This window comes from Vipera berus, assembly GCF_964194415.1.
Source record: "Vipera berus genome assembly, chromosome: Z".
NCBI classification, from domain to species: domain Eukaryota; kingdom Metazoa; phylum Chordata; class Lepidosauria; order Squamata; family Viperidae; genus Vipera; species Vipera berus.
In genome coordinates this window covers 30,634,574-30,658,415 of record NC_138205.1, presented here as the reverse complement: position 1 = coordinate 30,658,415, position 23,842 = coordinate 30,634,574, and the positions used below count along the sequence as shown (strand labels likewise).

General features: G+C 37.4%; 1 protein-coding gene across 1 annotated transcript; it reads left to right on the top strand.

The window, feature by feature from the left end:
- Positions 1–444: 444 nt before the first annotated feature.
- FBXO47 (F-box protein 47) lies at positions 445–17,121 on the top strand (the record flags this gene model as incomplete). Its single annotated transcript, XM_081345703.1, has 10 exons — positions 445–622; positions 3,875–4,042; positions 8,982–9,058; positions 9,165–9,242; positions 9,587–9,695; positions 9,893–10,069; positions 10,317–10,463; positions 12,478–12,620; positions 15,433–15,592; positions 17,012–17,121. The coding sequence occupies 10 exons, from the start codon at positions 445–447 to the stop codon at positions 17,119–17,121; spliced, it is 1,347 nt and encodes a 448-aa protein (XP_081201829.1).
- Between the last annotated feature and the right edge of the window lie 6,721 nt (positions 17,122–23,842).

Genomic DNA, 23,842 nt, shown 5'->3' with positions numbered 1-23,842 from the left:
CTCACTATGTACATTTTTTGGGATTAAATAAAAAATGCTGCCCAGCTGTTTCACTGATTATCATTATGAATTGAAGGAGTGTTCTCCTTATTTGCATCATTTCTTCAAATTAAGTAGTTAGAATGTATTGATTTGTGAGCAATATTTCCCTTGCTTCTAATTATCTGAGGTTTTAGATTTCTAATGAGAAGTCTAAGACTAAATGATATCAACTCTATACTAAATCTGTTTTTCAGGGTTTTTTTTGCAGGAATCCAAGAAAATATTAATTTTATGCATCATTGTCATAACATTTATATGTGCTGTATTTATGCATCAACTAAGCATAATTCTGCCACTTTCCTGCCTACTTCTATTGTTTTATTGATTTAATTTTCCTATTTTAAAATAATTTTTATTTTAATTGTTTTTCTTCAGGATATATCTGCGAACCAAGAAAAGATGATGACATCTACGAGAAGTAGCTGTACTTTGATTCCTAATCAAAAACATCAGTGTAGTTATCAACATTCCAGCAAATTTAGTAATACCCTGCAAACAGATTTTGCATATCTGTCCACTCTTGGGGATTTTAAATCCCTTCCTTTGGAAATATTTGAAATAGTTTTAGGATATCTTTCAGGTGAGTCACTTCTATCCCACATGCAAAATATGGCAACCACATTGCCATATAGAACTAGGATCTAAACTGAGGGTGGAATTCTAAGTCCCTGAAAGGACAATCAAGAAGCCGTAGGATTTTTAAACTTCTCTCTCTTTGGCTGGAGAAGAAGTATCTGTGAAAGCTGTTTTAACTGTAAGCATAGCTATTCCACAAAAAGGACGCGGTGGCTCAGTAGGTTAGGACGCTGAGTTGGTCAGTCAGATGGTCGGTAGTTTGGCGGGTCGAATCCCGAGTGCCGCGTAACAGAGTGAGTGCCTGTTACTCGTCCCAGCTTCTGCCAACCTAGCAGTTCGAAAGCACGTAAAAATGCAAGTAGAAAAATAGGGACCACTAAGGTGGGAAGGTAACAGCGTTCCGTGCTCCTTTGGCATCTAGTCATGCCAGCCACATGACCACGAAGACGTCCTCGGACAAGCGCTGGTTCTTCGGCTTTGAAACGGAGATGAGCACCGGCCCCTAGAGTTGGAAACGAATAGCACGCATGTGCGGGGGAACCTTTACCTTTACCTTATAGCTATTCCACAATCACTGTTTTGATAAATATCAGCGTGAAAAAGTTGCATCACAGAATGACTGGTTAGTGACTAACCAGAATACACTTTAGAGCAGGGCTTTTCAACCTTTTCACCCATTGTACCACTTTTAGGATATGGCAACATCCAAGTACCACCAGTCGCCTAGCAAGGTGTCAAAAACATGTTGACCATAAAAAAAAGGGAAAAAAGTGATGAAGTACAGGTAGTCCTCAACTTACAACAGTTCGCTTAGTGACTGTTCGAAGTTACAGTGGCACTGAAAAAAGTGCCCCCCAAGCCACAGCTGAGCAAGACACCTGCCTGCCCGCCTGGTGGCGCACTTCCTCCTGTCTGAGGTTTTCACTGTTGTGAGCATTTCTGTTGAGGATTGGCAGTGGGGGTGGGGTGGGGGGTGTTTGGTTTTTATCCCCCCCTCTGCTGGGTGGTTGCAGCAGGTTTTGGTCACTTCACATGATCCTGGGACATTGTGACCGTCATAAATATGAATCAGTTGCCAAGCATCTGAATGCAAATCACAAGACCCTGGAGATGCTGCAACATTCCATCTGATCGGTGCTTCTTCTGGGCTCAGCAGAAGCACCAGGATCAGTGCCGAGCTCCAGCTGGAGCCTGGTGCTGATGCTGGTGCTTCCGCTGAGCCCTGACAGCCCTGCAGCTCCAGACGTCTCTCGCTCAGGCTTGTGCAGTGCTGCCACCGGTTCAGCTCATTCCCCTCCCCCACTACCATTTTGTAGGTTTGTTCTCCTTTTAGGTACATCAGTTGTTTGCTACCTGCTTCTGTCTTAGGAAGTTCAGCAACTAAAATTCACACCAAACAAAGAATTACTAACCTCTCTTAAATCTAAATGAATATGTGAAAGAATAAGTAAGGCTGTGTAGACTTTCAGCTTCAATCTCCAGAGTGAATCCAAGTGGAAGTATGAACATAGCACTCTTTCAATCACAAGTACTGCTCAGCCTTAAAAATAAGCTTTTGACCATGTGAAGACATGGAACAAATGCTTAAGCTGTAATATGTGAGGAGATAGAAAGCAAACCCTTGTATCTGAATTAACTCCAGAGCCACCAATTGACTCAGTTTAGGACCTTTGTGTGCATGCCAACATAATTTTCACTTCCTAGGCCCTTAAAAAACAACATGCCAGTTCAGATTTCTTCTTATCACAGCCAGTCTTAGATTGCTGGGTTCTAGTAGCACTACTTGAGAATTGTCTTCAAAGCTTTTTTACTTGTTAATTAGACAGAGCTAAATTGGCTCAACTATCCATCAAAAAAGACAATATGGAATCACAGAGGGATGGAGTGTGAAAATCTACACATGGTAATATGAGGGGTTTTTTAACCAATTTCCCCAAGTTTTTTTTTAGAGATTGGTTCCCAACCTGATAACAGAGGAAACTGTTGAACAAACATCAAATGTAGATGACTGTAAATAATGCATTGGATGCATTTGAAGATTAGGCTTGGGAGAAGCAGTGGGTGGAGCAGTGGTGGAGCAGTGGGCTGATGCCTCCTTAAGTAACACCAGCTGCCTGCAATTAGTGCAGGTTCGCATCCCACCAGGCTCAAGGTTGACTCAGCCTTCCATCCTTCCGAGGTAGGTAAAATGAGGACCCAGATTGTTGGGGGCAATAAGCTGACTTTGTAATAATGCCGCTGTGGTATGTGTGAAAGCCCTAATAAGCAGGCATATACATAGAATGAAGGCTACTGCTAAGCTTGTAAGCCGCCCTGAGTCTTCGGAGAAGGGCGGGATATAAATGGAATTTTTTTAAAAAAGTAGTTTGCCTAGTGAATTTTAACTGTTTTGTAATAATAAAGAACTCTCCTGTTATCTTTCCCCATTGGCTATTATTCCTCTTGTAAAGTTACTTCCTTCCATTACTTCAGTTCCCTTTCTTTATTCTAACTGCCATTTTTCCTTTTCTCTTTTCCCTCCTGTTTTTTTTTTCCTTTTAACTGTTTCTGCTGTAAGGATGTTTAAGTGGCTGCTGTTAACCACAGTGACACAAAAATTACAAAATGTGACATCATGATGCAAGCTCAGTCCTTTTGTATTTGTGTTGCACCGTTGCACACAAGTACCTAAAGATTATATTCTGATACAAGTTTTGTCACTTGCTCATAGACTCCTATTGAAGGGAGAGGAGTGCATGTTCTTCTATGTTTCTGTGTTTGGGAATTTCTTTTTCTTAAAAAAATGTATTAAGAAAACAAGAATATAACTTGTGAGAAAGGGAATGGTTGGTATATACAGATGGAGATGAACTACATTTGTAAATGGGGCATTTTGATTACATTATTTATTTTTTGTATTGGCCCTGTCCTTTTTTATGAGTATGGCTCATAAAATTAATTTGATTACATTAACTTAATTTTTTTGTATTGGCCTGGTCTATTTTTATGAGTGTGGCTCACCAAAAAATCTTATTTGGGATCTCATGGGAATATCAAAAACATAAAATATTTTGTTATTCACATAAGATTTAACCTTTTTTAAATAAAATTGAGTTCCTACATATATATGAAAAGGTCATACATACACCATTATGTGTATGACCATGTGTCTATGTTGGCTTAAGAGCAGTCCCAAACTTGTCTGATGAATGAAAGAAAAAGAACCACCAAGTGAATAAAACCTAAGAATTACTTTTCTTTTTTCTTCTTTATTCAGTGATAGATATCAGCATGATGAGTATGGTATCAAAGACTATCAGCAACCGTGTTGTTAATTACATCTCAGCTCCTTCTGGAAATAGGAGATTTTTTCCACAGGATTTCCATAACCATGAACAATCTGGCAGTACAGGATCCTTCATTCTGGAACACTACAAATCATTAGGTGATCAAATCCTTGTCCTTTTCAGATATTCCAAAACAGAAGTCTAACCACATGGAAAAATGTACAGGTCAAATCAATGTCTAGATTAATATAGTGAACAAAAATTAACTTGATCATAAATACAAGAAATAATTTCTTAGAAAATACATTTATAACAGGAAAGGAATTGTAATTTCTCCCAATTGCTCTGTGTTTTTTGTATTTGTATTATGAAGAACTGATAAATTTGTAGTCTGTGAAAATATCACTGATGGTGTATGTGAAACAATGAGAATCTTTAATCGTGCCTTTCCATCTCTGTTTTTTGCTGTAATACTCTTGGTGCTCTTTCCCCCTGTGAAATTTCAAATGTATATTTATCTTTTCAAATTTATGTCTGAATTCTACTGTAGGACAAATAGACCAGGAAAAGGGAACTGCAATAGTTAAATATAGCAGAAGAGCTATCTTCTCCCATGCAACACTCTCATTTTAAGTTTGGAGGTCGGGGAGTGGCATGTAATGGGAACAGAAATCTGAAATATGTATTGCTTTACAGAATTTATGGAGCCTTTGCCAAGTAATCTTTCCATACTGTTATGTCAACATATCTCTCTGGATGTTTTCAGAATTTTTGCCAGGGTTCATCATCCCAGTCACTACAGCTTCTTTTTCTTCTTCTGTTCCATGCAATTTATTCTGTCTTTGTCACTGGTTTTCTGCAACCCTCCCCCTGCTTCTCTTTTCATTTATCTGCAGTGACAGCCTTTTCACTCTGAGCATTTCCATAAAACCAAACTTTGACAAAACCAAGCTTTCACTGTAGCTATAAGGTATCTTGTTGGCATAATGATTTATAGTCTTCATTTTCAACACTATCCCTTAGGTTTTCAGCAGGCTAACAAAATATATTATCTACATGGAGAGTGAATTAATATTTTCAGGATGCTGATCAGTTAATGAATAACCAATGGCATCTCTGTCCCATCCTCCCACCTAAAGTACTCACTTCCCTCATTTAAATGCAACAGACCATGGAAATTGCCAATCACAAACAAGGTTAGGTTGATTTCACATGTATGCTTACTTTCCTCTTTTAAACATCATGGAATTATGTTGGCTGAAAGAGCAAGGATTAGATGTTTGATAATGTTCTATGGAAAGCAGAAGTATTATACCTATTTAAATTATAGTCTAGGAATGAAAAAAGACCATATGTGTCTTGGGATAAAGGTAAAATTGGATTACTGGGCCATTCAAATAAATAAATAAATAAATAAATAAATAAATAAATAAATGCAATAAATAACAAATGTCCCTATGAATCTGCATATGCCATACTTCACCAGTTAGTGATAGCTTTATTTTTTTATGTTGATTGATTGATTTAGGCTTATTTTACAGTGAGAAGCCTTTTGTTTGGTTAGTGTATGATTCAATATATTGTGGAATCTCCCAAAACAGGTTAATTTAGAGAAGTGTATTTTGTGAACACAATTATTGTTCAATGCAAATTAGTTACCAGTTTGATTTTGAAAGGAATTAAGTGCTTCAATTTCATTTCTATAGCATCAACACAGAACAGTAGATATAGGTAATGCAGTATGGAGACAAAGTGGAGCGTTATCAGCTTGCATTTGGTATTTAATATAGATACAATGGGAGCACGGTAGCCTAGCAATTATGACACTGGGCTTTGTTGACTAGAAGGTTGGCAATTCAAGACCCAAGCATCGCGTGATAGGGTGAGCTCCTATGACTTGCCCCAACTCCTATCAATCTAGCAATTTGAAAGTATGTAAATGCAAGTAGATAAATAGGTATCACTTTGATGGGAACGTAACATTTTCTGTGCATCTTAGTGTATAGTCATGCTGGCCACAAGACCATGGAAGCGTCTTCAGATAACACTGGCTCCCTCAGCTAGGAAATGGAGATGAGCACTGCCCCTTAGAGTTGGACACACTGGACAGGGGAAGTCTTTACCTTTTTTTCCAATAGATAGATAAATAAAGCAGTTAAAGAACTCCACAACTAATCTAGGAAGATTAGTATTAGTCCCAAAGGGTCCCATGTCTGTTTAGTTGTAACTTAACTTTAGCTATATTATGTGCATATAGTTCATGAGCAGTACCGAATATCATCTCAGCCATAAAAATGAAGACAAATCTCTTTGCAATCTACTGGTTTTATAGTTTTGTAATTTAGATATGGTAGTTGTGACACAAAGCAAATTTCCAGATGTATACTAACATCATTTGATAATTCTGAAGCACAGAATATGGCAGACTTAACTACGGTAATCCTAACTATAAATATAGTTTACGCATATTTCCCACTAATCTCTTCTTACACCTTTACTCTTTATTAAATTAATCTATAAGAAAATGACCATAAGAGTTATATATACAGGTAGGTAGATTGTAATGAGATCAAAAGATAATTGAAAATTAATATTTTAAAGTGATATAAAAGGACATGATTTAATTTAGTCTTATTTGAATAGCAACATGAGTTGGTGATTATTATGACTTAGATCTTCCTCTTGTCTAAAACCTTTACCATTAATGGATCAATTACCATTAATGGATCATGCAATAATTCTCAATTCTGATCTGAAAAAAAATATGTTTCCAAAATTTTATCCCTCATAGCATACTTTGCCCTTTCTCCCCTTCTGCATTAGATATATTTCCAATATCTAGACAATTTTATATATATTATAAAATTATGAATTATATAACATTATAAGATTATAAGTTTTCACAAATTCTAAATCTTGGAATACTGAAACACATCCATTTTAACAACTTACCTATGTGTGTTTTAAACAACTTTTAAATGTTCTTTCCTTTGCAATGGCTTGGGAAAATGGTTGAAAAACCTCTTTTCTTAAAAGAAAAAAATAGTAGTTGTGATTTGTTATTTTCAAGTTCCAATTTTCTTTCAACTTGAATATGCTTAATACTTATCCAAAGGTGTCAAAAAAATCAAGATGGCAATCGCAACCATCAGAACATAGCACACACAGAAAAGGAATGTGCTCAGATCACATGGTTTTGGCTAACATCTTGACTTTTTTTACCCCTTTGTGGACATCTTTGTAATTATTACTAGAAGAATGACATCATCTTGTTTTCAAGATCTGGATGTTATGTATAGGGTCTTTTAAAACAAGATTTATTTTCAAGATATTTTGCTATTCAGGTTTCAGTGCAAGACATCAAAATTGGAAGAAGCATCAGAAATTTCATTTTCATAGAATGATCCATAAAACCATTCATATGGAGCAATTTGGTTCTGTCCCTTAGGAAGCATAAGCTGTCATATGAACATTTGAACCTGTCAACATAAACTAAATAGAATTAAGCAGGGAACTTTGATTTTTTCCTCACTTCTTCTTCATTTAGAGTTAACATGTAGTTCTCTTGATGGGGAGAGATTATATGAAAGAGTATTGGATTGGATTAAATATCTTGTCTCATTTTTGGGCTTCCAGTTTTATTTATTATTATTTATTATTTATTAATTCGGTTTATATACTGCCCTACTCCCGAAGGACTCAGGGCGGTTTACAAGGCAAAATTTATACAATATAAAATTAAAATTAAATTAAATTAAATTAAGTCTAGCCCCAAAAAATTAAAATCACAATTTAAAAACATTAAAACCCCTCAGTCCAGACCAGATAGCTCAAAGAGCCAGGTTTTTAGGTCCCGGCGAAATGAATGAAGGTCGGGGGCAGTTCGGAGTTCCGTTGGCAGTTGATTCCATAGGGCAGGCGCGCCCACAGAGAACACCCTCCCCCTGGGGATCGCCCGTCGGCAATCCTTGACTGGCGGTACCCTGAGGAGGCCCTCCCTGTGGGAGCGCACAGGACGATGGGAAATTGACGCTGGCAGCAGGTGCTCCCTCAGATAATCCGGGCCATGCCATTAATGAAGCAACATTAGCCTTGGCAATATCTGGAGAAGTCTGGGAAGAAGTTCTAACATCAGTTTTCCTTCCCTGAGCTTTACCTCTCGCTTCAACCACTAAAGGGAAAATCTGAAAATTACATAACCTCAGAAACCAAGTACTGCAGCTTAACTGAATATTTAAATCCTTTCATTCATCTGAAATATATGGCAGCAAATCAAATTACAGCTTCTAATGCACATAGCAAATGTTTATTTAGTATCTGTAGGATACTTTGTACAAAGTAGATATGTGGAATTATTTTTGCTCAGAGTGAGCGCCTGTTACTCGTCCCAGCTTCTGCCAACCTAGCAGTTCGAAAGCACGTAAAAATGCAAGTAGAAAAATAGGGACCACTACGGTGGGAAGGTAACAGCGTTCCGTGCGCCTTTGGCGTCTAGTCATGCCGGCCACGGAGACGTCCTCAGACAAGCGCTGGCTCTTCGGCTTTGAAACGGAGATGAGCACCGGCCCCTAGAGTTGGAAATGACTAGAATGCATGTGCGGGGGAACCTTTACCTTTACCTTACCTAAATTCTGAGAGCTTAAATCATTAAATGGAAAGAGCCATTTAGACTGTTGAATTTAAGTTCCCTGCTCATTGTAGAAATCCAAATTATAGATGAAAAATTTACTGTAAGCTTAAACTAGCAAAAGGTACACTGGGCAAGATCTTGTGGGATTTGAAGGATTTCTTCCTCCTGGTAAACCTATCTAAGCACTATATTCACCGTAAGCATGAATAAGATTAATCATAGCCCATTAAAAATAGAGCTATTAAATTTGAGCTGCAAAAGTCTAAACAATCTTTAGATGGCAAAAATAAATATTTTTTTCTGTTTTTGCTGTCACCTGGTAGTTGTCAATATGTTTGCAGCCCAATCTGAATGCTCTAATTTGAAAAAATGGGCACCTGATTCTTAACTCAATATAGTTTACAGGTTTTGAAAAGCATCTTCACAAAAACATTTTTCAAATAACTCTGCATGATTTTTCTTTCTAGGCTTATTGTTTAAAAGGTGCACTTTACTGCTCCCTACAAAAGAGAGACTGAAGTACATACACAAAATAATTTCAGAAGTAAGCATAGATGTTTTCCAAAAAATATTGGATCTGTTAATTTCTATATCCCATTGAATAACATAAGTAAATTAAAAGATAACTTTTTTCTACTGCTTGTTTATAGATTTCCTGTTTCAAATTCAATGGCTGCTCAGATTCTTTGCACTGTTTGGGATTACAATGTTATGGAGTATTTTTACAGGTAAAAGCAACTGAGACCTTTGTAACGTTTTAAAAATAAATATATTTATTATGGCATAAGCTTTTGTGCCTTAGAGTCCATTACTGCATGCTGTGTAAACTACAGCTGTATATTCTAAGTTTCATTCTGTTCAAAGTTGGATAAAGACATTGCAGATCTTATTATTTGGAGGACCGTCTCTGTATCGCAAGATAAATCATCTTCTGCACTTTCTCACTGACCACTTTCATTAAATTTCATATTACAAAAATAGGAAAATAAAACAGTTGTATCATATGTTGTCTTCAAACTCTAAAATATTATTGTTTATTATATTTCTGGTGGCTTATTCTGTATGTTTTCAGACCTTAACAGCCGGTTGGGATGAATTTGAATGTCAGCGAGTTTACCATTTTCTCTGTGAGCTTACTAGTTTACCTCAGAGAATGCAGAGAGTTGTCAGCAGCAAGCCTGGTAAATAATCCATGTTTGTGAGCATCTTATAAATTTGGACTTTTGTGTCTTGTGACACCCCTAATAATTGAGAAAGCAATAGTGACTACTGAGTTTAAACTTGTAGCAGTGCCATCCAAAATAATTATCTTTCACACAATTTACAGGTTTTAACATTAGAAAACTCTAAATGCAGACTATAATACCTGTTTGTCTAGGAAGTTTCCGTAAATTGGAATTGAGGATAAGGACATTTTGCCGCAGTGTACTTCTAAACCATTGGACTCATCGGAGTGATTCAGCATTTTGGCTGACCTGTATTTTAAAGCCATGGCCAATGGTAAATCAAGCTCGGCTGCTGTACCTAATATTTGGACCTGCATCTACACAGGATGGTAAGCTATTTTAATTAATAAAACACAGAAGTATTCAGCTAGGAGCCTGAAAATAGGAAAGGAAGTGGAATATTAAGCATGCAGAAAAATCAGTTGCAATCCTGCTAATGATTTTCTAGCAAGATAGCCATTATTAATTCTGAATCTAGAATTGCCTTTCTTTAAACCTCAAGAAATAGGTAGTATGGCTAATTGATATCTCAAGACAAAGTCTCCTTCAGTAACTCTTATGCTTAATATCATTCAGGACATGTTGATTGGCAGAATATGATTCAAGACCCAACAGATGAAAATAGTTTGAAAGGGCTGGCAGACGCTGTTAAACTATTATATGATACAGAAGCAAAGGAGTGGACAGCGAATGATGTCATCAGTCTGGTGGATGAGCTAGCAGGTTTGTTTGCACACTTGAATCCAAGATATCACCCAGTCTTTATCAACCACAACTGGGAGCAGCGGTTCTATCGTTAAGTGAAGTGATCACTAAGTGGGAAGTCACATGATAGTGACTGTGATTTTCCAGAAGATTAATAGGAATGTAGCTAACCTGACTTGGGGGAAGGGTGAGAGAATGTTCCAAAAGGCCGGTGCCCCACAACAGAAAAGACCCACCTCCCGGGACCCGTCAAATGTAATGATGGTACCCACCAAATGTCCTTTCTCCCAGATCTAATGGGACAGTTGATGTAATCAGGGAGAGGCAGTCCCTCAGAACACCTGGCCCCATGCCATAAGAGCCTTCAAGGTTAAAATCTATCTTGAATTAGATCCAGAAGCAAATTGGCAGCCAATGCGGCTCATGGAGCAGAGGTATGATATGTTGTGTTCTGGCATTCTGCACCATTAAGCTTCTGGAAATCCTTCAGGGGCAGCCTCACATAGAGTGCATTGCAGTAATCCAGTTTGGAGGTGACTAAGGCATGGGTGACTGTCAGCAGAGCCTCCCAATCTAGGAACAGGCACAGCTGGTGAACAACAGAAAGCTCTTTGAGCAGGAGTCATGAGTCAAAGAGGATCCCAGATTGCACATTGGCTCTCTCTGGGGCAGTGCAACCCCACCCAGCATTAAAGATGGCAAGTCTTGAGAACCAAATCCAAAACCACTCAGTCTTGCCAGAGTTTAGCTGAAACCTGTTGTTTCCTATGTAGATCCTCACAGCCTCCTGGGATTCACAGCATTGCATAATTTGCCAGAGGCAGAGACTATCATCAGTGTACTGAGGGTACATCACCCCATGATAAGGGATGAACTCATCTAGCAGTGTCTTGTAGATGTTAAATAAAGGAGAGCACTGATTCCCAGAGCATCCCACAAAGTAGAGGCTAAGGATGGGACATCTCTCCCCAGTCATCAGTGACTGGAACTGATCCCAGAGAAAGCGGGGAAACCAGTATAACACTGTGCCACTCACCCCCAATCCTGTGACTCATTCCAGAGGGACACCATGGTTGATGGTATCAAAAATCACTGAGAGGTCAAGTAGGGCAAGCTGGATCCACAAACCCATCTCACCTTTGCCAGAGGTCATGTAAAAGTGTGAGTGATGCCATTTGCATCCCATACCAGGTCTGAATCCTGACCGAAAAGGATTCAGGTAATCCATTTCATTCATGGTCCTCTGAAGCTGTTGTGCAACCACCTTTCCGAGTGCCGCGTAGCAGAGTGAGCGCCTGTTACTAGTCCCAGCTTCTGCCCACCTAGCAGTTCGAAAGCACGTAAAAATGCAAGTAGAAAAATAGAGACCACTCCGGTGGGAAGGTAACAGCGTTCCGTGCGCCTTTGGCGTCTAGTCATGCCGGCCACATGACCACGGAGACGTCCTCGGACAAGCGCCGGCTCTTCGGCTTTGAAACGGAGATGAGCACCGGCCCCTAGAATCGGAAACGACTAGCACGCGTGTGTGGGGGAACCTTTACCTTTACCTTTAGTGATGGCTTCTACAGGAAAGGCTAGACAAAGGCCTTCTTAAGAGATAAAAGAAAAACCCCTCACTCAAAAGAAGAATTAACCACTGCTAGAACTCTTCACCTGACACCTTCCAGCCACTTTAACAAGCCATGAGACATCTGGTTTTTAAGAACAAGTGGTTGAACTCTTTAGTCTTCGTAGTACTCTTGCTCATTGTATTATCCACTGAAAACCACAGAAACTAAATCTTAAAAGTCTATAGTTTTATCACTGAACCCCTTTGAAAATCCAAAGTAGCTAACCTTTGTTGAATGTTTTTTACTGCTTATCTTGTGGATTAGATAAATTGGTTTTGTGTTCTGCCTATTTTGAAATAATATTTTCAAATGTAAAAAAAAATTAAAGTTAAAAGTTAAACATGCATATGTGAACTCTTATGTGTCTGCAGGATTTATGTTTGTGCTTGTGTATGTATCAAATCTTTTTTCTATTTTTATAGTAATCCCTCAGGAATGGCATCTTGAAAACAGTGCTCGATTTCTTATTTTGTGTGGAAACAACATCTGCTTCCCATTTATGGCTAGTAAAGCTGTGAATGGCCAAGCTGTTGAATTGGCAAGACTGGTGGTGTTCCTGGCACTGGTAATTAACAGATATTTTTCCCTTTCTATGTAGTATTCTCTTCTCTGTGTTATGACTTATAAATGGGCCACAGGCACTCAAAGTAAGCGAATGCATTTAATGTATGTTGTATATTTCTGTGAAAGAATAGCAGCTGTGAATGAGAATAATCAGGATGAGAGAACAGTATTTAGAACCTGACTCTTTTTTCTTTCTTTTCTATTTTAGTTTTTTTTTCTTTGCTCCATACAATTTAATTGAAAATCTTCCATCTCCAATAGGGGAGAACTATACTTTGGCATGTAGAGAAAGCTGTCACTGTCAAAAAAAGAAATTTAGTTCCAGAGCCAATAACTCTTTTGAGTTAAAATAATTTTTAATAAGGATTTAAATTCTCGTATACTCTTATTTGGATCCCCTCTCCCTGGTGTTCTTTAAACATGATTAAAGCCTTAAACGTGTTCAGCACAATGACGTATTTGATGTCTTGTTTAATTTTGCCCTTAGATACCAGTTCTTCCTTAGCAGTTTCAGGCAATTCACTAAAATTAACTAACCAGAATAACATTTTAAAAGAGACAAATTAATATATGTCTGAAAATACTTCAAATTAATTACCTTGCTTTAGGAGAGTTTCTATGGCAGCATGTGCATAAATGCAGTTATTTTAGTGCTACTTGTATAATGTCAATTTGTATGTGAATAGCGAAAGCATTTTTATTAAACTTCCATTACAGCAGTCCTTGAAGGAATAGGACATTTGGGATTTTGCCATGCTTACTTAACTTCTTGGCCTGATGTAATTAATGGACAGGCAGGCAGAACCAGTATATCTAACTTGAGGCATCAGATGTGTCAAAACATCCTCATTTGCTTGCATTATATTTATCAGAGTATACAGTATATTAATATTAGCATCATACATTGATACAGATTATATGGCCACCTTCCTGCTTTATCTCAGGTTGTGAGCCATGTGGGATGACCGCATATAGCTTTAATTACTGTACAGGAAAAGAGAAATGTTTTAACTTAAGCTCTTTGTGTATATACAGTATTAAGTAAAATGAATGCACTGTAACAGCTGAGAGCACTTCTCTGTGAAGGTTTTCTTGCACTAATTCAAAATCAGCTCTGAACTGCCTGATCTCCTGATATCTACTGGTTTGGGAAGCTAAGCTGATTTGTTTCAGACACTGGGATGAAAAAAATATTTGAAAGCTGGCATTTGTTAGTTTGTTTACCTTATCTTCCTATGCCTAAATGAAAGCAGCTATTTTTCTACACACAAACACACACACACATATCCACTCAGCCTAAGTTATACAGGTGATGAATGCACTGTTGGAAGACATGAAAGACCAGGTTAGGGACAGATCATTTTGTGGAAAAAAAATTATGTGGTCACTAAGAGTCAACGTGGCTTGATGGCACATAATCAATCAACAGGCATTGTTTGCTACATGTCTCCCCCAGTCCATCCAAGTCTAACATATGTAATTTTCATCAGAGTTATGAGACAAACTTATATGTTTGCTTGTCAGTTTATAGTTCTCAGAAAACACCTCAAGTCAATCAGCACTTGCCATTTTAGACCAATAGCCAAACAGAAAGAAGTATAAGCCAATTAGCATTAGTAACTGTGCCTTCTCCCCTTACTTAAGTCTGTATCTAGACTCACATTCCTCCCACATTTCACCAGAGACAGAGATAATAGATCGTTTTCTTAGCTTGTGCACCATTTTTCCTTAGAAGCTCAAGGGGGCATACACTCCTCCCATTTCTCTCCACAACTCCACTAAGAATAATTCTCCAGTCTCCATTTCTCCAAATATTTTTTTTTATTTTTTAATCCCATTTATATCCCGCCCTTCTCCAAAGACTCAGGGCGGCTTACAATCTAAGAAGCACAAATCAATGTGCTTAGCAATAGCCTTCATTCTATGTATATGCCTGCTCATTATTAGGGCTTTCGGGGGGCCCCAAGCGGCATTATTACAAAGTCAGCTTAATTGCCCCCAACAATCTGGGTCCTCATTTTACCTACCTCGGAAGGATGGAAGGCTGAGTCAACCTTGAGCCTGGTGGGACGCGAACTTGCACTAATTGCAGGCAGCTGGTGTTACTTGAGGCATTAGCCCACTGCTCCACCAAGGCTCTTTTAGTGTCTTCCAAGCTGTTAATGCTGTTATTCGAGAAGTCAGGTTTCCTTTTCCTAACCATGCTACCACCATACTATAATGAAACCCCAGGAAGTGGCAGAAGCTAACTCTTCCAAAGGAAGCATTGACATTTTAAGCACCAAACAGCAATACTGAATATTACTATTTATGGTACTGTATTTGTTACCTTGACATATCATTCATTACCTTATACATGGATAAAATGCCATTGGTTTAAAATTACCTGGAAATTATTTGTGCTTGCTGGTGGCAATTATAATACTATTTGATAGGAGGAAGGGATACTCAACTATCAGGACTGTGCCTCTGGTTGGAAAGTCATAGAGTCAGACAGAGTCAGGATGAATCACAGAGAATCCTTAAACAGCAAAGATATACCACCTTATCTAATTTAAGCTACGTTTTGTAAAAAAAAAACAAGTAAAGAAAAGTCAAACCATCAGAAACCAATAAAACAACAATTTTAAAGATTCTAGCCCTTTGAAAGCTGCCATTACTATATTTACATATGCATGTTTGTGTGTATGTCTTTCAACCCAAAACTTCCATGGAATTATTTCGGATTGAAAAGCACAAAGATAGGAGCAAAGAACTGTTTGTTTTTTTATCATCAAGGACATTTCATTTTGCTGAAGTTTCTGTTCTACCAGGTATGTGAGAAGGACCTCTATTGCATGGAGTGGGCTGTAAAAATGATGCAGAAAGTCTGCAACGTTTTCCGTACCTCAAGTGAAAAGAACATTTTTTTGCAGAGTGTAGAGAATGCCTTTGCACAAATTATCATGGATGCTTTACAGTTGGTGATATCTGGTAAGAAATCAATTACTATAATCACACCTTAATCATGATTATCTGAATCTTCTAGGCAGTATATAGTTAGGTTTTGCTTTTAGATATACTCATAGATATTATGAGTAAAGAGGTTAGGATTAAAATCACACTGAAAGAGGAGTACAGTAAAGGTTCAATCCACTACTTCCCAGACCTGGGTGAATTACCCAAAATTGGGTAAAAGTACTTTTTCTTTGGATAACAGCACATTAACCCATTACTCAATATCAACAGGGGCATTTAAACTGACTTAAAGTATTTTATCTACACTGAGTAAAAAGGACTTTCAAATAAGTGGTTTGGGATACTGAAAGAGAAGGTTTGGGAAGCACTGGTTTAATTCTTTCTCCATGTATTATGGTCCTGTCAAAAACCAACACTATGCCACAAGAAAGAGGCCGTCATCTAAACAAATAGCTAAAGATCATCTCATTTCTCATTTCCAGTTGAAATTTAATCATGTAGTCACATAATTTGGCCTTAGTATATTTACTGAAATGCCTTTGATTTGTGCAGTTTCCTTCCAAGACAGATTTTCTTTCTTATATTTTCTTTTTAAAATACACGCACGACTGCACTCTATAGTATGCATATTTTTGCATATCAGAATTCCAGTGAGAATATAACATTAAAACTGGATTTCTGGAAATGTCAATCAGCATTTCTTTAAAAAAAAGATTTTTTTTTTAAGTTTAAGAGCTATGGTGGCTCAGTGGTTAGAACACTATATTGCAGTACTGCTGGCTGCCAGCTGCCAGCTGCCAGCTGTTTGGCAATTCGATTCTCACCGGCTCAAGGTTGACTCAGCCTTCCATCCTTCCAAGGTTGGTAAAATGAGGACCCAGATTGTTGGGGGCAACATGCTGACTCTGTAAAAACTGCTTAGAGAGGGCTGTGAAACACTGTGAAGCAGCATATAAGTCTAAAAGCTACTGCTATTGCTTTAGTTCTGATTAATTCTGATGAATATTCATATGGTTGAAGTATAATATAAACATATATTTTTCTGCATGTCATATTAGAAAATTCAGAAATGAAAAATAATATGACTACTCACAAATTACTATGAGCATATGAAATATTGCATGCCTTATATAACAAATATTATGTATTTCCAATACAAACAAACCTTATGTATTTACAATAAATACAACCAATATAGACTAAACAAATAGAATCAGATAATAACTAAACAAGAGAAGTAAATATGATCCATGTTTTAATAACATGTCACTCATACATAATTCCTGATTATATTAATTTCATCAATATATTGATGAAATATATTGATGAAATAAAATGTTATATGTTAGCTTGGGATTTTCAAACTAAGCAACATCTATATGTCAAATAAAAATATGTATTGTTCTATCTGTTTTTTTATTTTATTTTACTTAGGAGAGCATGATGAAGAAGAGACCAGCTTTTTAAATCTGTTCCATCTGGTCAATGCACAAGCAAATTTTCATAAAGAAATCCTTTATTTAACCATGAACAACGATGTGTAAATTTTTTTTTTTTGGCTTTGAATTTGGAAAAAATATCCTATGAATAAATAAAATTACTTTGCCCATTATCTTTTTTTATCTCCATGTATGGCTGAATGCTTTCTGATCTGCCTTCTAAATACACATTTCATTGGGCTCCTAACTAGGGTTTATTTGGGGGGTAGGGCTTATATTAGGCGCAAGCCAAAAAATCAGTCTAGGGCTTATTTTCTGGGTGGGTCGTATTTTTCAGGGAAACATGGTATCTTATAGCATTAAATTTATTTATTATTAATTTTGCACTTACTGTGGAATTTTGGACATTCATTTCTATTTAACTGGAAGATGGAAAAACTGGCCAAGTGATTATTTGCCTTTGGCTACTAGGCTAGGCCTCAAAGGTTTGTACCTACTAAGCTATTCTTTCCTAATTGTGTATCCTTTTGCTGTTGAGGATTTGTGTTCCCATTAATACATACATTGTAGCTAATAATGGGATTTTTAATTCAATATACAGTATTTGTACAGTACTAGGATGGGGAAAATTGCCAGAAATTTTAAATTCTATACAATATCAGATCAGATCTGGCCTGCAAAACTCCACATAACCACTAGATGGCAGCAAGGCATTACAGGTTTTTTCTTATCTCTGCTACCTTGCAGTGGTTCTCTGGATTTCTGCCAGTAGTTACATTTCCACAGAAAAATGATCTGCTTCAAACAAACTAAAGCTACTCTAACTTCTAGCTGTTCATCACTTCAGGGGATTTCCTTTGAGCAGTCCACTTGCAAAGTATCTCCCTTTGTGCTATAAAAACTGTGGCTTAGAATCACTTCCACAGTTCTTTGGGAGTAAAATATTCATTTGTATCAAGAAAGGAGGAAGTATATACACTACATATACAGTAAACAGTATATTTATTAAATTGAAGCATAATTAATGAGCTTGTCCAGTTCAGTTCAGTTTATGTCTAATTCTCACAGAACCCTGTTGTCAATCGCTTAAGGTTGACAGTATATGATTTCAGCAGTAAGATAAGAATTGTTGCTTATGTATATATTTTGCTTAAAACATTTATGTAGCTTCTCATCTTATCCCAAACTCTGGGCAGCTTCCAATCAAAATCAGAAGGTTTTGGCCCTCTGTACACAGTGCTGGAGCCTTAAGTGAGTAGCAGATAGCCAACCACATGAGAAGCAGCATGCAGCAAAGCATCTACATATTTCCTGCATTGTAAAGTGTTCTCTGTGGTCTCCACAACACGTCACTTATTTATTTAAAATATTTCAAGGACATCTTTAAAAACAATAACCTTCCCCTGGTTGCTTACAAGAATAACATACAACAGAATAAACAAAATAAAATAGTATAATAATCCATAATAAAAAAATTTATAAACTACAGCAATTAAAACAAGTGGGTAACCAATGCTAAAATACAAATAAATTGCAGTTAAATCCCAGAAGAGGCTAACACCAACTTAGAGGAAAGTTAACAAAAATGGACAATATAGTTTTATTATATAAGGATTCCTCATATTGTGATTCTTAGAGTTTTGACTTTTGATGAGCATTTTGATTATTAACGAAACGAAGAAAAGCATATCCTTTATTTTTGCACTAGCAAGGACAATAGTGTGAAACAAGTACTTTAAATCCACCTTGCTTGATTATCTTTTAAAAATAGTCAGGGGTAGTATTCTTGTGGATATGTGTGGGAAGTCAGTCCCCCAGAGAAGGAAATATTAAAAGGGCAGGAAAATATATTTCCTCAAAGGATCTTAAAGAGGCAGAAAAGCATGCCCAGTTTTCTTAATAGCCCCAGGTCTCCCTCCCCCAAGCAGAAATCAGCTCTATAGAAATACAGATGTAAACCACTCAGAAAACTTGAAGCTAGAAGATTAAGAAGACAAAGACACGTAAAATCTACATACCCCACCCAAAGTCTAAGACAGGTCATAATAGGATTAACTCACAGATGTCAAAGGGCACACCCAGACTCAGGTCAGAATACATGACACAGGAAATACAAAGCCTCAAACAGGAACAGGAAACAACTCCAAACAAAAGGCTCCAGAAAGTATAAAAAACCCCTCCCTACATGTGCTCTCTCTCTTTTCTTCCAGAGCCATCTTCCTGTCTGGCTCTCCTCTTCAATAAACTGCTACCTTCTTTCTAAAGCAGTCGCCATGTTGTTTATCCTCAGCTTGGACTGAACCATGATGAAGACTTTTCCTTCAACAATTGTATGTCATGGTCACTGGTTGCGAGGACTTGAGCTGATGCACTCTGCGATTCTGCATTTTGAATATAGTACTTTAATTGAAGCACTCTCCGAAACAACTACTTTTTTGGCCCAATTATACAGACTGGGTTAAATATCATTGCATCAATAACTGGGAAAATGCGTTCTGTTTTCTATTAAAAGCTTTGAAAGAACTTGCAAATATCCTTCTGACTTTGAATTGCTGGTCAGTTTTACATTTTTTTACATGCTTCAGTGAAGTGAAAATATTCAAAGATTGAAAATGAAAATATATTCCAAGGTCAATTTATTTTTAACAAATTATAAATAAATATACCTACACACACAGGCATAGAATATAAACCTCAAATAACATTGCTATTTATGAACCATCTCATTAAGCAAAGAGTTGGGGTTTGTTGTTTTTTTTACTAGAGATTTTTTTTAAGTATTATTCATGTATGGGGAAGACAGAATGTCAGGTGGGATTGCATAGAAAATGCTAAGATAGTAAGTTATATAAAGCAAAAAGAAAGTGTGAAGATTGCATAATCAAGGACCTAGCAATAATAAAGCAGTTAGCAGGACAATCCTGAGGGGCAGTGAGGCCATTCCAGAAAAACATTGAAGCCAAAGTCCAGGTCATGTTCAGCAGAGCAAAAGAAACATGCCCCCAAGTGCAGCCCTTTTGACTGTTAAATGAAGGTTCGTGCCTTGATCTCTGAAAAGGAGATTCAAAGCCTGCATGTCACTTGGGGGAGGGGGGAGGGGGGAGGTGAGGAAGGAAGGAAGACTTTAAACCTGAGGAAATGATCTTTCCTGTGTGTCTGGCTTGGCTCAACTCAGGCCAGCAAAGAGCCAAAGACATTGGGAACGCCTTCTGTGGACTTGCCAAGGTTGCACAACTTTGCAAAAAGGGCCTTGGGAGTCTGCCAGTCCATTCAGCCGAGTAACTCCCTGAAAACAGAATGGGTGTTTGGTGTGGTGAGAGAATATGACAAAACAAAATTGAATTTGAAAATGGGCTGAGTTCAGCTGCGGGCTACAAAAAAAGAAAAGGGGAGGGGCGGAAATCCACTCTCAAGCCCTTCCCCTCATGTGACCCAGGGCAGAAATGCTTTTAAGAGAATGGAAGGAATTCCCAAAGGCCTTTGGTGCACTACCTGATTCATTCCCTTGCCTGCTTTCTGGTGCCAGCATTTGCATTTGATTTGTCCCCTATTACTGATTTAAATGGTAGGTATAATACAGCAACTGCAACTCAGATGCCCCTCCCCCTGCAACTCTAATGCATCTCAGTAGCCATTTTTACAGGGGCAAACTGGCACTTTTCTCCTGGGTGGGGGGAGTAGTCTGAGGAAAATTGCTTGTTGGCATAATTGATGCAAGGAAAAAAAGAGTTGTCACAGGATGAGCTAAGATGTAAGAGATTTTAGCTATTTATTCTCAGTATTAATATATTAACATTTTGGTTAATGAAAAATCTATGAGACACATAGGTATTTGGGTAAGTCTAAGAGGTTAGGGTTAGATATCTTCCTCTGTTATGACAAATCTGTCATAACAAATTAAAATAATTGGCTAAATGGGTTTGCCTGAGTATTGTCAGTCAATCCATCCCTAAGCTGATAATTGGGTTTCACAACCTTAAAGTAAAAATAGGAGTATAATGCCCTGATTTCCATGGATAGAGGGGGAAAAATAAGGATCCCTAGTGAATCATTTAAAAATGGTAGCAGTGTATCCACAAAGAAGAAAATTACAGAACAAGGACTGCACATCTTGTATATTCTTCCTATACAGGAATATGACACAATCAGGAACATGGTAGCAGCTTTTCTGATTAACAAATGTTATTAAAAGTCCTAATTTCTCATCTATATGCATCAGCTGCAGCCCATGAAACAAAAACATGGTTCTCCTCCTACATTCTTCTCTTGGTTGGTACCTAGCCAGGGAAAATTGCTACGTTTGGCAGGAAGCAGAGAGAAGGGCAGGGCATGAGCTAAAGAAGTAAGGATAAAGTTAATCATGGGCTGTGCTTGCAAGCTGAGCCATTAGCTCATTCATGGTAATCCCTAGCTTTTAAAGCCCATGAAGAATCATCAGTGAAAAAAATGAAAGAAGAGAGAAACCACCATCATCCAGAGATAACCAGTGGCGTTACTGAACAGTTAAAAATCTAACACATGAAGAAAACACCAGTTTGGAAAAAGCACAGGATTCTAGGTGTGATTTTACCACATGCTCATTGAGAAATAATATACAACATCTTGGAATCGCTAAGAGAGCAGTCTGTAACTTAAAGAAATTGGATATTTTTGAGTTTTATTGACTTAGCCTTTCATCTACCAAAATGAATTTGTTATTTAATTTTTATCCCATCTTTATTATTTTATAAGTAACTCAAGGCAACAAACATATATTATTCCTCCCTCTGACCCATTTTCCCTACAACAACAATCTTGTGAGGTGGGATGGGCCAAGAGTGACTGACTAAGAGGACATCTAGCAGATTAGGCTTTCATGCCTAAGGTGGGACTAGAACTGAAAGCCTCATGGTTTCTAGGCCAGTACCTTAATCACTTCACCAAACTGGGTCTTTAAAAATGAATATTCTGTATGCAAAATCAATTCATTCTGTGCCCTGGAATATGAATAGGTCTCTAATTAGCAGCCAATGCTAATTTCTAATTGAAAATGTAATTAGACAAAGGAGGAAGAGAGTTTGCAGACTTCTGGAAATTCAGGTTTCAGTATTCCCTACCATTGACTATCCTAACCATGACTGAAGGGAAGTAGTCCAACAATATTTGAACAGCAACAGTTTTCTCACCTGCATACTAGAGTTTTAAATGTCTTTTGTTGGCAACATTTCTAGAATGTTTTCTTTTTATATTTAAGATCTGGGATCAAAAATAAAATATCTATCTGTATTACAAAACCAAGTGAACAGAATACACATGCAGTTCTATGCTGTGCCTCCCAAATTAGCATGTTTGGCTTAGCATGATTGCCTGATTCATCCCATGTGCAAAGACAACAGCTGGATTCCAGCACCTACTGAGCCATAAACTACCCAATCTATTATAAAGCCTACACTATAAAATACATTGTGCAAACCCAATGCGGGAATTGAGAGCCTTTCCCCACTAGCATTTGGCTGCAATGCATACTTCTCCTGCCACCATCTTTACTCTGCTGAGTCCCGGTAACATCCCCATCATGTTGCCTCAATCCATTAGCAAGGCAGTGTGTAGTCATCCTTAGCTACCTAATATTAATCTCCTATTTTTACTCTTAAACTGACAGCAACCAATGGCAGTTCCTGTGCTCTTGGCATCCAGTCAAGTGGTCCAAAACATGCCTTCACCAACCTCAATGGGCTTGCAGAGTTAGCTGGATGATGCCACACTTAAAGGAGGAACATGATAGCGAAGATTGAGCTAGCTATTAAAACATGCCATCTCTCCAAGCCATTCCTCTACACACACACACACACACACACACACACACACACACACACACACACACGTGTGTGTGAATCATGCCGAGGGAACAAAAAACTTCAAATCTAGCTCAACCTGACAGCACCCAAGATGTATTTTCCAGAACATCTCTTTTTGTCCCCAGTAAGAATAGTAAAAGATTTTTTGTGTGTGTGGAAAAATTCTTTCTGGCAGCTGAAACAGAGAATGATTATGGTTGCTGGCATTTTTTTCCCAAGGACCCTAGAACTAGAACAATGTTTCTCAAACTTGGCAGCTTTAAGATGTATGGACTGGCTGGGGAATTCTGGGAGTTGAAGTTCATACATTTTCAAATTGCTAAAGTTGAGAAACACTAAAATAAAAACTGAGTTATAAACCATATTCTTCAAGGACAGTTTCACGTAAGTAGTTCATTTTTTAAATTATTATTATTCTTTCAGATTTTTATTTTATCAGTGTGGCAAATTTCCTTGCTTTTTAAATTCTTAAATAAGTAATTATTTAAGAATTTAATCATATAGGAAATATAATTAATATCTTGTTACAAGGAAAATCAGCTTACTTACAGTATTATAAAATTAAATAAGTATTTATTATAGTTTGATCATGATAGTGAAAATTATTTACATGCTAGAGTTTGCTTTTTGATTCCTTTGCAGTGACATATTTAGCAGGATGATATTAGTAGAGAAAACAACCAGTTATAAACCAATTATTTCTGGAAAGTTTTTTTTTTAAAAAAGCAAGAAAAAATAGACTTGCTGATCCATAGAATGAGGCTGCGGGTTTTTCAGATATGCCCCAATCTTCCACACAGAGATAAGTATGACATTTTGAAAATACTGTGTAATTAATTACTAGATAACATTTCCCTCCCTCGCATTCCCCTCCCAAACTGTTCTATAGCTACAACTGAAATTTCTGTATATAAGTTGCCTTTTATTTTGTCTTGAGAAATGTACTGTTTAGCATGGCAAACATTAAATGTAATTCAGAAGGCACATCA